Source organism: Mus caroli, unplaced genomic scaffold (genome assembly GCF_978045245.1).
Source record: "Mus caroli unplaced genomic scaffold, Mus_caroli_1 scaffold_1, whole genome shotgun sequence".
Classification (NCBI taxonomy): domain Eukaryota; kingdom Metazoa; phylum Chordata; class Mammalia; order Rodentia; family Muridae; genus Mus; species Mus caroli.
Window position 1 is genome coordinate 22,137,767 of NW_028227256.1, and position 13,814 is coordinate 22,151,580.

At 37.7% G+C, this 13,814-nt stretch overlaps 1 protein-coding gene across 2 annotated transcripts in view; it reads right to left on the reverse strand.

Annotated features, from left to right (window-relative positions):
* Positions 1–3,787: 3,787 nt before the first annotated feature.
* Adgrb3 (adhesion G protein-coupled receptor B3) overlaps positions 3,788–13,814 on the reverse strand; it is a 737,533-nt gene continuing 727,506 nt past the window's right edge. Inside the window, exons 30-31 of one of the 2 annotated variants that reach the window (XM_021163961.3) lie at positions 9,582–9,686; positions 3,788–4,582 (exon numbers count right to left, since the gene is read on the reverse strand). In XM_021163961.3, the coding sequence (XP_021019620.1) occupies positions 4,394–4,582; positions 9,582–9,686 (294 nt within the window). In that variant the 3' untranslated portion in view covers positions 3,788–4,393. The remainder of the gene's footprint in view (positions 4,583–9,581; positions 9,687–13,814) is intronic. The other variant, XM_029468446.2, reaches the window with a different exon arrangement.

Sequence of the window (13,814 nt, forward strand, 5' to 3'; positions counted from 1 at the left end):
TTCTTTACCTAACACCCACACCTGACTTTTTATTCTCCTTTTCATGGCAATCACAAAGAATAGTGCTTTTTGCCTGACCTCAGGGATGCTTTCCCTGTTCATCATCCAATAACACCCTTGCTCCCATTGTGAGATTTTCAAACGCAGCTCTTTCTCTAACTCTGTGCTTATTTGACATGTGAAAATGCTTCTTATGGTCATTGATTTCCAGACCCAGACCCCCTTTTCTTGTCCACCCCTACATTCTAATTTTCTTGGTCCTAAAATCTACTTACTGATGCACTTATTATAGCTACAAATCGAGCTCTAGAAGGATCTCAGGGACAAGATGGTTTTGTCACCATGGAAACCTTTGTGGAGACTGAAACACCAGAGACACATTCGTTTCCTAACTTTCATGGACTATGAGGAATTTGTAAGATTTCATTAGTTGATGCTGACAGAAATTGTGGAGAACTAGAGACTGAAAACATTTATTTTTTTTTTGAGAAACTGTAGAAACTGTAGATTTAAAATCTGCAATTAAACTTTCTGTAGCATGGGTTTAATAACTGACTCTTTAACCTTGATTGCTTGATTCTACAGATAGGCTGAAGATAATTCAAAGGCTGTTGGTTCATATCTCATCAGCCTCCAACTGCACATTAATTGGTAGTAACAGAGCCAGTGTAATATTATCTGTACCTAGGTCAAGTACAAGCAAAACCACACTGTAATGACAGACAGATTTACTTAGGATTGGCTGCCACTCTGGATAGACTATCCATTTCTGATATAGCAGCTCATGTCCTAGTACCCCATGACAGCTGGCAGGATTTCATTTTAAAGTCTCTGTCTCTCCTCTGAAAATATTCCAACAGAACATCTACAGTTATGTTTGAGAAATTCATAATCTGAAGGGGGCCACATGGAAAATCCCACATTATCAGGGCAATGGCTATAGCCTAGGAGCCAGGAGACCTTAGCTCTCATTCTGGGATGTCATTTACTCATGGCAAGCTTTGATGAGGAGGGCTCCTATCATCTCCATCTCTTTATGATAATCAATGCATATACAGATGTAGTGTGTGGGTAGGTGTGTACGGAACCCAAAGAGGGCAAAGTCATCAGATTTCCTGGGAGAGAGTTATAGGTAGTTGTGAGCCACCTGAGAACTGAACTTGGATCCTCTGAAAGAGCAGTAATGTACCCCTAATTGCTGAGCCATATCTCTGGTCCCATAGGATAGTTATTTATTGACTCACATGTTATTATTAATAACAAAAAGTTGATTCATGGTAATAAGACATTACTAATGCTTAAATAAGATTGCTTAGTTTGCATGAGTGTCTGATATTTCTCATCACTTCTTAGCTACCTAGCCTATAGAATACTAACTGCGGATGATAGCAAATCCACCATCTTTGCTCAATACTTACTAGGGTGTGCTTTGCTGTGCATGGCTGAAAGAAATACTAAAATAAATGCCACAGGTATTTCTACAAACATTTATTGTGTGAAAATCATTGCACTATGTCCCTTAAGAAGTAGAAAATGGATCTGACATGACTTCTGCCCTCTAGGCACTGACCGTCTTCCAGGGATGTCAGAATAAGTAACCAGAGAGAAAGTTTGAGAGGTCCTAAGAGAACGACGGAGACAGTGTCCAAAGAGTTTGAGAAATTAATTTTAGCTCAGAAAATCATGGAAAATGTCATGAAGATTAAATTCATGTTTTACTTGAACATAATTAAACTCTAGACATGTGGACAGAGTGAAAACTTCTAGTGTAAGAGCCCGAAGGCCCTAGAAGTTTACAAGAATAGTAGGCTGGGAAGGAACTGTCCAAGACTAGGGTAATCATCCCCATCTAAGCAGACAGCTACATCAGCCTTGAAGGTGTGTTTGTGTGAAACAGTTGGGCAGAACTTGAAAAGAAAGGGATTAGTAAAGGTTTCCTAAACTTAGGATTCCTAAATACTTTCAACCTGCATTTTGACAAAAACAAAAACAACAACAACAACAATAACAACAACAACAACAACAAAACAGAATTTAAAAAAAAAAAAAAAAACGAAAGAAAAATGATCCATACTGATGTTTTGGGACATCCTGGCAAACCCAAACTTCTAGTCCCAAATATTTTGGTAAGCAATTTCTGCATAACTGCCATGTAATATTGACTTTATAGAACTAAAGAATTTCAGACTAAGAATATTTAAGGGTGTATTTTAGGTCAGCACCTTTTTAGAGGAAATAGTAATCTCATGTATTGAATTTATAAATTTTTAAACTTGCTGAATTTATATTTTAAAAACTACAACTGATAGAATTTTTCCAAAAACATCAAGGTTTTACAAATTGGGGAGTGGCTTTCTACAGTCTTCATTCATAGCTATAGGTTTCCGAGATGGAACCTCGAACTTTGGAAACACACAAAGAGACATGTGTGTACATGTCTGCATACATATGTAAGACAGGGATGGGGTTGTAAAAAATAAAAAAGGAAGAAGGGAGAGTCAGAGAAAAGGAACGATTTATCAAATATTCCTCCTCACCAAAAAATATCTCCTAAGTTCAATAGACTATATAATTATATCATAATTAGCATTTCATTTATTGAAAAATCTTCATGTTATTCTCCGTTTTGCATAACGATACCCCTTCTATGTTTAAAATCTAATGAAAATATACTTTAAACACCTTGACACTGAGCACATTCCGGCACGGGACGGGGTTCTGCCTGAGTTGTGTGGCTAAGGCTCCAGCTCAGGGGTGCATTTGAAGATTGAAGCACCATGGTGTGGTCTCTTTCTTCCATCCTGTATGTCAGAGTCCCCCAAGGTCACCAGGAGAACAAACTGATCTACATAAGTTCCAAACACAGACCACACAGATCAGGCTTAGCTGGAAGCCAATCCAATGAAGCTTTCTGGGACACATGAGGACACACCTCCAATCTTCTCTCCATTACCTTCAAGATGCCCCAGTACAGGGGAACGCCAGGCCAGGGCCAAGAAGTGGGAGTGGGTGGGTAGGGGAGCAGGGCGGGGGTGGGGGAGGGTATAGGGAACTTTCGGGATAGCATTTGAAATGTAAATAAAGAAAATATCTAGTTAAAAAACAAAACAAAACAACAAAAAGAAAAAACAAAGATACACTCTCCAAAGCCCTGGCGGTTGTTCAATTCCCTCTTGGCCTTCGTTGAACAGACATCTGAGGAAGCGAGAGACATCACCGTGAGAGAGGGCACTGGGAACTGCTTGTGCAGTTGGCTCATCTTGGGTTCTTTACTTTCAAACCAGAGACAACCACATCAATTATCCATTTCCTTTTGCCAGTGAGTATGCAGATCAGATATTTAAGGTCTCAGATAAGTTCGTTGATGCTTATATTATGAAGAACTCCAGTAGAACTCATTTTCTGGGAAACATGCAGCAAACTTAATCCCCTAAACCATTCCCCTGCATCATCTTCTGTTGAGTAGCCTAGTGTTTCCTTCCACTTGTCATTTTGACTCAAGACAGAAGGGGAGATGATGATATGACTAAGATGATAGTCACAGGTTTCTGACAAACCCCATTTACATGGTACATTATTCCGAAGGGCGTTTAAGTAGGACATACAGAAGCACTATACAAACCTATTATTACACTGAGAAATCATTAGGCTCAAAGGAGTAATAATGGTATGCTGTTAAAACTCTGAATACATTTTAGTGTCGGTATTGAAAAAGAAAACTTTATAAATATGTAAATTTCTGTTCAACAAATCCAAAATAAAATGCACTAAAAAACTGATATGTAGACAAAAGTTTATTTACACCATACAACATTTTAAATATTTTATACACAGCTGCAGCAGAGAAAGCTACTCAGAGCCTTCTAGAGAAAACTGCAATAATAAAGATGTGAAATATATTATTCATATAAAAGTGAGATTATTACTTTATTGCATTTAAAGCAATGAAGAATGTAGCTCAACAAACATTCATTTAATGACAAAAACTTTGCTTTTATATTATAAAGTAAAAAGTGTAGTAATGGCCAAACAGACTGTTATAAACTTTAAAAACTGCATAAATATATACATTGTGCTTCATGGTGAAGTTTTCTGAAAACTAAACCACATGAAGCTGTTACAACATGAATCGTTGCTTGAGGTTTATCTATAAAGATTACCTTACAAATCCATTCCACGGGTACTTACAACACGGGGTGGTGAGAACTGTACACTTGGCCGTCTCTCTCCACTAGCCTGACCAGTGAGAAATTGCCATAAGAAAACACTGATGTTGGCACAAGAAGGGTCCTGACAGAGGAAAGTCACACTGTCCAGGTGGAAATGTCAGGCTTCCCGAGTCTCAGTGTCAGTGTATTCGACTGTGTCTCTACCTAAGTTCTTTTTGATTGCCTTACACTTCTGTTTGAAAGTCACCCTCTTGCACATCCAGAGGCAAATTCAGACACTTCTCCCATTCGGCAGGCCTCAGCTCCAGAGTATCCTTTGCCTCTGTGTCTAAGACATTGATTGTGGTATAATGTTGGTATTCACTGGGGGGTTTGAAAGTGTCCCATGGATTCTTGTTTGGTGCTGGGTTTTCCTGTTGAGGAAAAAAAAAGAATGGTTTCTTATTTATGATTCATATTACTACTTCCTGGAAACCCCAGGAAGAGAGTATGTAGTTCATAGGAATCAGAGATGATTTAAAATTAAGGGTAGTTGCAAAGGGTAATTTCAATTTAACGTTTCTTTCATGGGACAAAGTGAAGTATACAGTCTCTAAGTCATCGTATAAATTTCAGGAATTGAAAGGTGTGAACAGTACCATGGAGGTCAAAGCAGACGATATGTCCAAATATTATTATGGTTGTTTGTTCCAAGAAAGATAGAGGAGAATTAAGTCATTGATAAGATTAAATGTGGAAAATCTAAAGATTATGGCAGAAATGTTAATAAAGTAACAAATCTGAAAATAGGTCTCAGGACATGCCAAGTAGTCGCTCAAACTAATAGCATTTCACTGGAAAAAAAAAAGAGAAAGAAAGAAAGAAAATAGAAACTATTTTCCCTAATATTTTCCCTTCTTGACAAATTAGCATATTCAAATATTCATACACTGTTACATTTTCTTGCTTTGTATTTTTGTATGCTTACTTTCCATGTGGTTGGGTGGCAGATCCATCATCCTTCCTCTTAAAGATCATACTTGTATGGAAAATGTATCCAGCAATACAAGGGGACATTTTTAACATGTGTATACCCACTGTTCCTTGTAAGCATTAGTGCACATGCCTCCTATCATTTAAGATTCTGGGTTCTCCTAGTGATGTCTGACATCACAGCTGCCATCTTGTAGAACTCAGTAAGTGCACAATCAACTCCCGCAGCAGTGCTACTATGACTTACTAGTGAATGTGATTGATTTTAAAATCAGTGTAATTTACAAAGAACTCCTTAAGTGGGTGGTTTTGAATGGCACAGGATAAGTTGATTATCAGCAAAGAACAAAATGGGAATCTGACTGAAAACTCTTTATACAGACAGAGAAACCCAAGTGCTGAAACAACCACTGGTTAATCTGACGGAGGCCAAATTAAGTAGAGTATTGATTCAAGCTGAATTTATTTATTGTCACAGGAGGAAATGTCAAGTAAGGCTTGTCACTTTTACACTAGTCCATGTTTTAATTTGATATAGACCCTCATGAAAATGTATCATTATTCAGGAAAGACAGTTGAACACAGCTTCAAGGAAATAATTTCCATACTCTCAGTTCCTTCTCCTAGCTCTTTTCCAGTTGGATTAGCCCTCGAATTCATTCTCCAAAGTTACTAAGATTGCTTGAACATTTGTTCTCACTCTTTGTTCAAAGGAAACTCTGTTTAATTAAAAAAATACTCTAGCTGTCATAAATGCCTCCTCCTCCTCCTCAAATCTGGTCTTCAATTCATTATAACCAATTTCTAAGTGGAACACAAAACTGTACTTAGTTTTTATATTGATTTCACCGAGTACTTCAAACCTCATCTCAACTCATATGCAAGAGAGATAGTCTACAGAAATATTTATCATCTACAAAATAAATCCTAAAATCCTGAGTTCATTAGATGTTTTCAGGAATTAGTCTTATTATGAAGAAATCAAAGTAACTAATGATAGGATGCAATGATGAGTAAACTTTTAGGACAGCTGAAGGGGATTTCCCTAGCTATCTATGCTGAAAATGTCATGCCTCGTTCCTCCTTTCTCCTTGTCCTGCTTTCCCTCAATGGACACTCTTTACCAGTTGCTTTTCACTAGCTATTTATATTAGGTTCAGGGGAGGACATGATACATACCATCTGGAAAAGCAGAATGGTCCACTAGGAAATCCAAGGTTAAAAGTTTGATACACACAGGTCCACATACCAGTTCCTTCATGCAATTTGAATGTGGCTTTGAGCAATGTATCCATTCTAGATAACCCCCCAATTTGAATACTTGCCTAACAGATATAAGCTTTGCTTTCTGTGACAAAGAAGTTGATGCCACTGCCAATCAATGTCTCCTTTGTGTACTTGAAAAGAGTTTCTCAGTGCCAATGAGGAATTGAATACATGTTTATTATTTTGTAAGTATATTTATTATGGAAAGTGTGTATAAACGAATGAAACCATTAAGGTTATATACTCTGAGTTTACAGATATTAGTTGTAGAAAGGCATAGTTCTATTAAGCAAGTAATGTATGTTGATGGTAATTACTCTTTCCGTTATCTTCTTGTTTCCCCTTTCTCCTCATCTATTTCAGATCTGTGTTCGAAATGAAAGTAATATAGTAGATCAAACGAAAGTATGGGGATGGCTTCTGTTTGTGGGAAGCACATAAGCTGTTCTTAGAAAAGTAGTCCTAAAGGTCCAGTAGGATTAAGTTCCTCTCTCTCTCTCTCTCTCTCTCTCTGTCCTATTTTGTTCCTTCATCATCATCCTCTCTGTTTCCTTCATTCTCCCAACCTGAATTTCTGGGGGCTGTTTGGAGGAAAGAGATCTTGAGGAAACTGTAAAACCATTCAGGATCAAAGATTTCATCTCTGAGAAATCATCTAAAAAGCACCCATTGCTTTATTGCCTAGAATTCAGTGAATAGACCAGGTGATATTTCAGTCTCCTTTTGAATGCCCTGGCTGTACTGTTCTCTATAATGAGCAACATTAGCAGTGTTGGGCAGGTGGTGTAGAGTAGTTGCCCTCCCCAGAAACAAACAAACAACAAAACAGATTTCCTAAGAAAATGTCTGTCTCTTCCCAATTATGCAAATTTTCATTAGCAATGTATCCCTACAAACGTTGTGACTGAATTAAGAATAATGAACTCATTCGCATGTTTGTTATTAATCAGGGCTGAATAATGGGACTTTTTTCTATTCTCGGATGTTTAGGACAATAGTCAGGCAGCAATAATGACTGTATCTTCTCCACTCCCAAGCTCCCAAATGATAAATATTTACAAATCTCTTCTAGAAAAGGTACAGTACTGCAAAGATGTGGAGTAATTAGCAGACTAGTTTGGTTGTTAGGAAGCTGAGATATAGGCATTTGTGCCATTAACGATTTAATACACAGTTTGTAATTCACACAAGGGGAAATGGTAATCATATTATAGCAGTCACTCAGCTGTAGCTGTTGCATAAGCCTTTCAGACTTGTAAACACAACCCCTATTTAAAAACAAACAAAAAAATGCACACACACAAAACAATGAGGTTTCCATGTTCCTTGGATTCATTTTCGTGTAGCTTTCCTCATTTCCGAAATGAGGAGCTAATGTGTTTAGGCCAAATCTCCGCAATGTCGTTCCCATTTGCTGCTGAAAATTGATGATTTAATATTTGTAGGAGTAGATGAGAATGGATCACTCACAAACCTCAGGGTCTTCTATGTCTAGCGTCATATTAGAAATTGTTTTAGAACAGTTTTTATCTTGCTTTGCCGGGGAAACTAGTTTGATATATGCATTATTTAGATTCCAATTAAGAGATAAAGTGTATACCATTTGAAAAACCTTCATTAAAAACACCATAGACTGAGCTATTATTGCTGTGAAATAAACCCATGGTTACCATTTATCAGTAGCTTACCATGTCCAGCAATGTAAAAGTACTGAGAGAAATGAAGGGAAAATACAAGCATATATGTATGTATCATTCTTTAGCTTTTCATTCACGAATTTCATTAATCAGTTAGTTGACTACTACTAAGACTCATAAGATACATATGCAAGAATCACTAGAAGATGGTCAAATGCCAGGTTACTCATTTATATGGATGTAAAAAACATTATAGGCATAAGTGATATATTGTGTCTTTTGTCTATCTATACACCTTTATCACTTTATGTCTATTATCTTTATATGTCTATCATCAATCTATCTATGTATTTATCTATCATTTATCAATTTATCTGTTTATCATCTATCTATTCATCTCTATCTCTATCTATCCATCATCTATTATATCTATAATCTGTTTATTCATCTATCATCTATCCATGTATCTATATAGTACCTATCATCTATCTATCTATCTACCTATCTATATCATCTGTTTATCCATCTATCATCTATGTATGTATATGTATGTATGTATGTATGTATCTATGTATCATCTACTTACATCCATTTATACATTGATCATTCATCTATTCCAGTCTGGTAAAGAATAACCCCCCCCCCCCAAGGCTTCATTGCCTGGGCAAGAACCACGCCATGTGAGCTGAAGAGCTGGGGGGAGGCGGCAGACTCCGCCTACCTCAGTGTTCTCACCTTTGCTTTTGTAATGTTACCAGAACTGAAACGAGTATACACACCATCCACGACTGTGCTCTGTGCTCCATGTAAGAAGAAGAAGTTGAGCTTTAGCAGCAAAGATCTGCAAAGCCTGCTCCAGCTCAGGCAATTCCAGCCTGTGTTTTCATTTACTTCAAATTAGCACAGTCTACTTACCAGTTGTTGTGAGGCCTTCTCTGGAGCTGTGATTGTGCCATGCACTGAGTTAATTTTATGGAGTCCTTTACTAAGATGGTAGTGGTATGAATGAATGAAAAGGAAATGGTCCACAACCAAGAACCCAAGTTCCTGATATTGGCATACATCCAAACCTCTCATCCCTAAACAAACAAATCTTCTGGAGATAAAATTATGTCATCTGGGTTTGAGTTAAGCTTCATATTGATATCAGCATTATATTTGGTGGCCTTAAAATGGCAGGTATTAGGATAACAATGGGAAAATTTAGCCAACTGTTCAGGGATTTACATTATCTGATTTTTAACTGGAGGATGAGACGATGGCCACATAAAGCCAACCTGGTTTTGAGACATAACTAATCCTACTTAGAGCTTATCAGGGAGAACAACTGAAATTAGAATGAAACACTTTCAAGGTTCAGTCATTCCTAGAAAGTCCTCTGATCACCTTTCCTGAGCTTATTTTGGGGCTTGTTAATGTTCTTGTGTGTGCTAGTTTTTGTTATTGTTCTCTGGGTGTCCTGGAGGAGGAGAGGCACTGCTTGCCTGAGATGTGGCCCAGCTTGGCTTGGGGCATTGTGGATGCAGAATATACTCACCATACTGCTTGTGTTTGGTATGTCCCGAAATCTGTCCAAAGTCTGAAACTTCTGATTTAGTTCCTGAAACAATTCCATGTGCCTCTTCCTTGTGTGCATGACCTTCTGTAAGAGAGAAGAGGGCGGCTCTCATTCCTAATTGGACTCAGATCTTCTTAAAAACTGTCTTAACACTGAGGGAAGCTAAGCCTGGCAGGAGCCTGTAATCCCCAAAGACATCATATATGCAAATGACATGTCCCCAATCTTTTTCTTTCTTTTCTTTTTTCTTTTTTTTTTTTTTTTGATTTCTAGTTCTTTCTGAAAAAGAATGGGCTCTTTCTTTCCACATGAAAGAAAGAGATTACAAAAAAGTAAGCTTTTTCCTTCCTTTTTTCTTCTTGTGGGCACATTAAAAACATAGCCATCCTTCTTGTGTAAGATTTTTCAGCCCTTAAAAAGTTGAGTCTGTTCTGCAAAAATTGTTACAGTAATTTAAAAATGTTAAAAATTTGGACTTTGTAAAGCACTTGGGTCCTTGATGTTTGCCATGGGAGACATTGCTTCCTTATGTCTTCCTTCTATAAACAGTACAGTGTAGCTCAGGGCACTAAAGGGGGAGCATAATCTCAGGCCCTGCCTGTAATGCTGATTCAGAGCTCTAAAGTGCCTGAAAGATGTGTGGCATCTAAAACCTTGCTCTCTCCCTGAGAATAATGGCTGAGTTTTGCAGAAAGGAAATCTGGCCCATAGGTCTTCAGATACTTGTTGTTTACTGGATGATGCAAAACGTTAGCAGTCACAGTTTGGAGCATGCATTGTGTGGCCGATGAGCCATTAACATCACAAGTACAAGTATATTAATCCCTGTCTTCCCTACTTACATGTCTTTCTATCAACTGCATTATAACCCAACAAATGGGCTTGTAAGTAAAAATGATCTTGGGCATTTGGGACTGATTTTTTTTTTTTCTATTACAAAACATTTAAAAGACCATAGTAGAAAAAGAGCCAGAGAACAAACTCTCGGTATCTGCAAGTGCTGTTCCATAATGTTGACTTTCAAAAGTTATGAATCAGCATTTTGGTGATTCTCCAGGACTCCGCCCCAAATCTCACAGTATTTGGAACCTACACATCTAAACGCCATTTGCTCTTGAGATTTGCATGAGGTGGTTAGATCTAGGTATGGGCTCTGATTTGAACTTTTCCTTAAACAATTGCTGTCTTTATTAGCAAGAATTTTCAGATGTAAGGATCTGTTGGCGATACATAGTTTTCTTCTAAAGACTTACAGAGAGGACAAACAGGGGGAAGGACAAATGGAAAGTTAGACTGAATCCTATAACATGTCACAAAAGCCTGTCTGCTTCTCTGCATACTTTAATTTACCTAAGTTAATGAATAGTATCTAGGTAATTCATGGTTATGCTAATGTCTTTTGTTTTTTGTCCCAGCCTACATCCCTGTGAGAGAATCCTGCCATTTTAAGTCAATCAGTAACCAATTTCCATCTCCCCAGTGGAGCTGTAGGACTTGGCTGTTGAAGAATCAGGTGGTTGAGGATGAGAACGGGCAGCATGACTCATGATAAAACATGAAACATAGCAAGCAATTAACTTCCCATCAGTCTTGAAGAGAGTACATGAAGCAGGTTTGCAGGGAGTTAGAGAGAAACACCAGGCAAACGGAATTTGACTGGGGATGGCTGATGGAGATTTATGAGCGTGAAGACTTGAATAGGCAACTCAGTGGAGGGACTTTGAGGACCAAGGAGTTGGCAAAACAACTCAGTACATCCTGTGCTTCGGAGACACGTAGTTCTATGCGGTACCAGGTCCTAGGACACTCATTAAATTCCGGTCTTGTGACACGTGGAACACTTAAAAAAAGCAACCACATTTTTGTAGTAACGAACATTGCTACACAGCCGTTTCCTTTTATGTTGGAGTGATGTCAAACCAGCATCATCTCACTACACACATTTCTTTGTATTATTCAGTGCACACACATAAACATCACACACAGTGCTAAGTGCTAGAGTAACAAGAGAGGGGAAAGTATGGCTGAATTACTGCCTCTGAGTCATTCAAGGTCTAATGGAGAACGCCAGAATTAGTTGCATTGTGATTGGAATAAATGGAAATTTTTAGCTGTGCTGAAAACCTCGAGGACACTAAGAGGGGATGCAAATAAGCTAAGAGAAATGCAAATAAGAGAACCTCCAAATGTTCAGGTCAAAAATTATTAATTATGATTCTAACCATATAGTCTCTCTCTCTCTCTCTCTCTCTCTCTCTCTCTGTCTGAGGATTCTGATTTTTAGCTCAATTTTCAAATATGCTCTTCCATCTCTTTGTAATGAAACCATCCCTCATCAAAGACAAGAAACAAATTCTCACCAAGTTTGCTGATGCCAAGGGCACAGCCCCTCTGCTTTGCGGCAGGCATTTGGTGATTATGGTTCTCAGGCCACTTCACTTATCCTTTACTTTGTAAGCTGATTTTTGACTGTGCTTTGAGTGAGCCCTCTTGTCCCCTGTTGCTGGGAGTGTCAATCAAATTTGCTACTGTTACCTGGCCAAGAGATAAATTCGTTCATGTCTTTCCAACAGGAATATGTGTGTGTGTGTGTGTGTCTTATTCAAAATCTTATCATGATTCTTGCGGTCAAATACCTCTGTCATATAAAGAATGTTTGAAAAGAGTATGTCAAATGAATCATTGGGAAACGTGATACATGAACTGATTGGAAATTTTATGGATATAGTCTGTTTGAAAGAGCAGTACTTGATTCAGAATTTGATGGATTTTATTTTTAAAAATTAGATTGGTTGAACATACTAAAAAATACAATGGATAATATAAAGTTATGGTGGCTGCCAATGTTATATAACCAGAGATCATTTAGAACTATTTCATAGTTCTGTGAAAGGTATTCTAATAATAAAGCTAAAATATCCTGCAATAAATATGGAGGGAAATGAAAATTTGGATGCTGAAATATAGAGCCCTTCCTACTTGCAAACATTAGTTGAAAATATATTCTCTTGCCAGATAATAATTTTGAATTGAAATGGCCACTGTGGCACTGCCAGAAATCACCATAGCAATAATAGCCTGCATTCTGGAAGGGGTATCAATTACCGCTGCAACAAACAGCTCGCATCTCTGACACAGGCTGTTTGGTTTTCCCCTTATAATTCCTTCTTCTTTCATAGATAGTCTCAAGTACATCTTTGTACCTTTGTAGAGAATTTGATGACTATTCTTGGATGTTTATTAACTTAAAGATTTACTTACTTTCTTTCTTCTGTGACCTGAATATCCAGTTTCCCAAAGAAATCAATGTCTATAGACACTCCATTTATACCTCAGTGTTCTAAAATCTAATAATGATGATTAAAAACTCTAACATATATTTTCTGTGTAAAAACACAAAGTTATAGTTTGTTTGGCAATATGTAAATAATTCAGTTACTTTCATCATATTTCATTGCAAATATTGTAGGAGTGTCCTGCAATAATAAATCAGTATATAGTAATCTCCCTTTCTCCTCAAATTAATATTATTAAACATTGTTTTGAAGGATGAATGAGTCTCTGTCCTGAGATGACCACCAGGCTGACCACGTGGATTTATGCTCTCCCAAGCAGCTTAATGTCTTTATTTCTTCTTCATTTTTATTGAAAGCAATAACAGCAGCAATAACAAAGACACAGCAATCAAGCCTCTTAAAATTCTTTTCTTTCAATGTATATACTTTTGTAATTAAAAAGATGGCATCTTTGGGACCCATCCATCACTGATATTACAGAAAGAGTGATGTGTTAAAGTACATTCGTTATAATTTGGATGTTTTTTAAAAATGAAACTAAAAAGGAGCCCGATGTTTTAAGTACCTACTGCTTCCTAAGATGTCTTCAAAGCCCTTGGAATTCTTGGAGCATGCCAAGTCTGATAGTTCCTCACACAGACACAGTCTATAAATTCAACTTCAACTCTGGTCTCCCTGTAGCTACAGCTGCAGCAATGAGGATAACCTTAAGGGGTTACCATGAAGATTTCACCAAGGATGTAAAGCACTTATATCTGGTCCACCACACAGACAAGCACCACTTAAGAGGGGGCAGCCATTGCTGTTTTGCTGATGCCTCACAGTAACCCTGGGAATAGCCATTATCTCCACTTCCTTGATCAGGAGGCTGAAGCTGAAGGAGGCAGTTTGCTCTTGCAAGTGGTAAGCGAGCTGA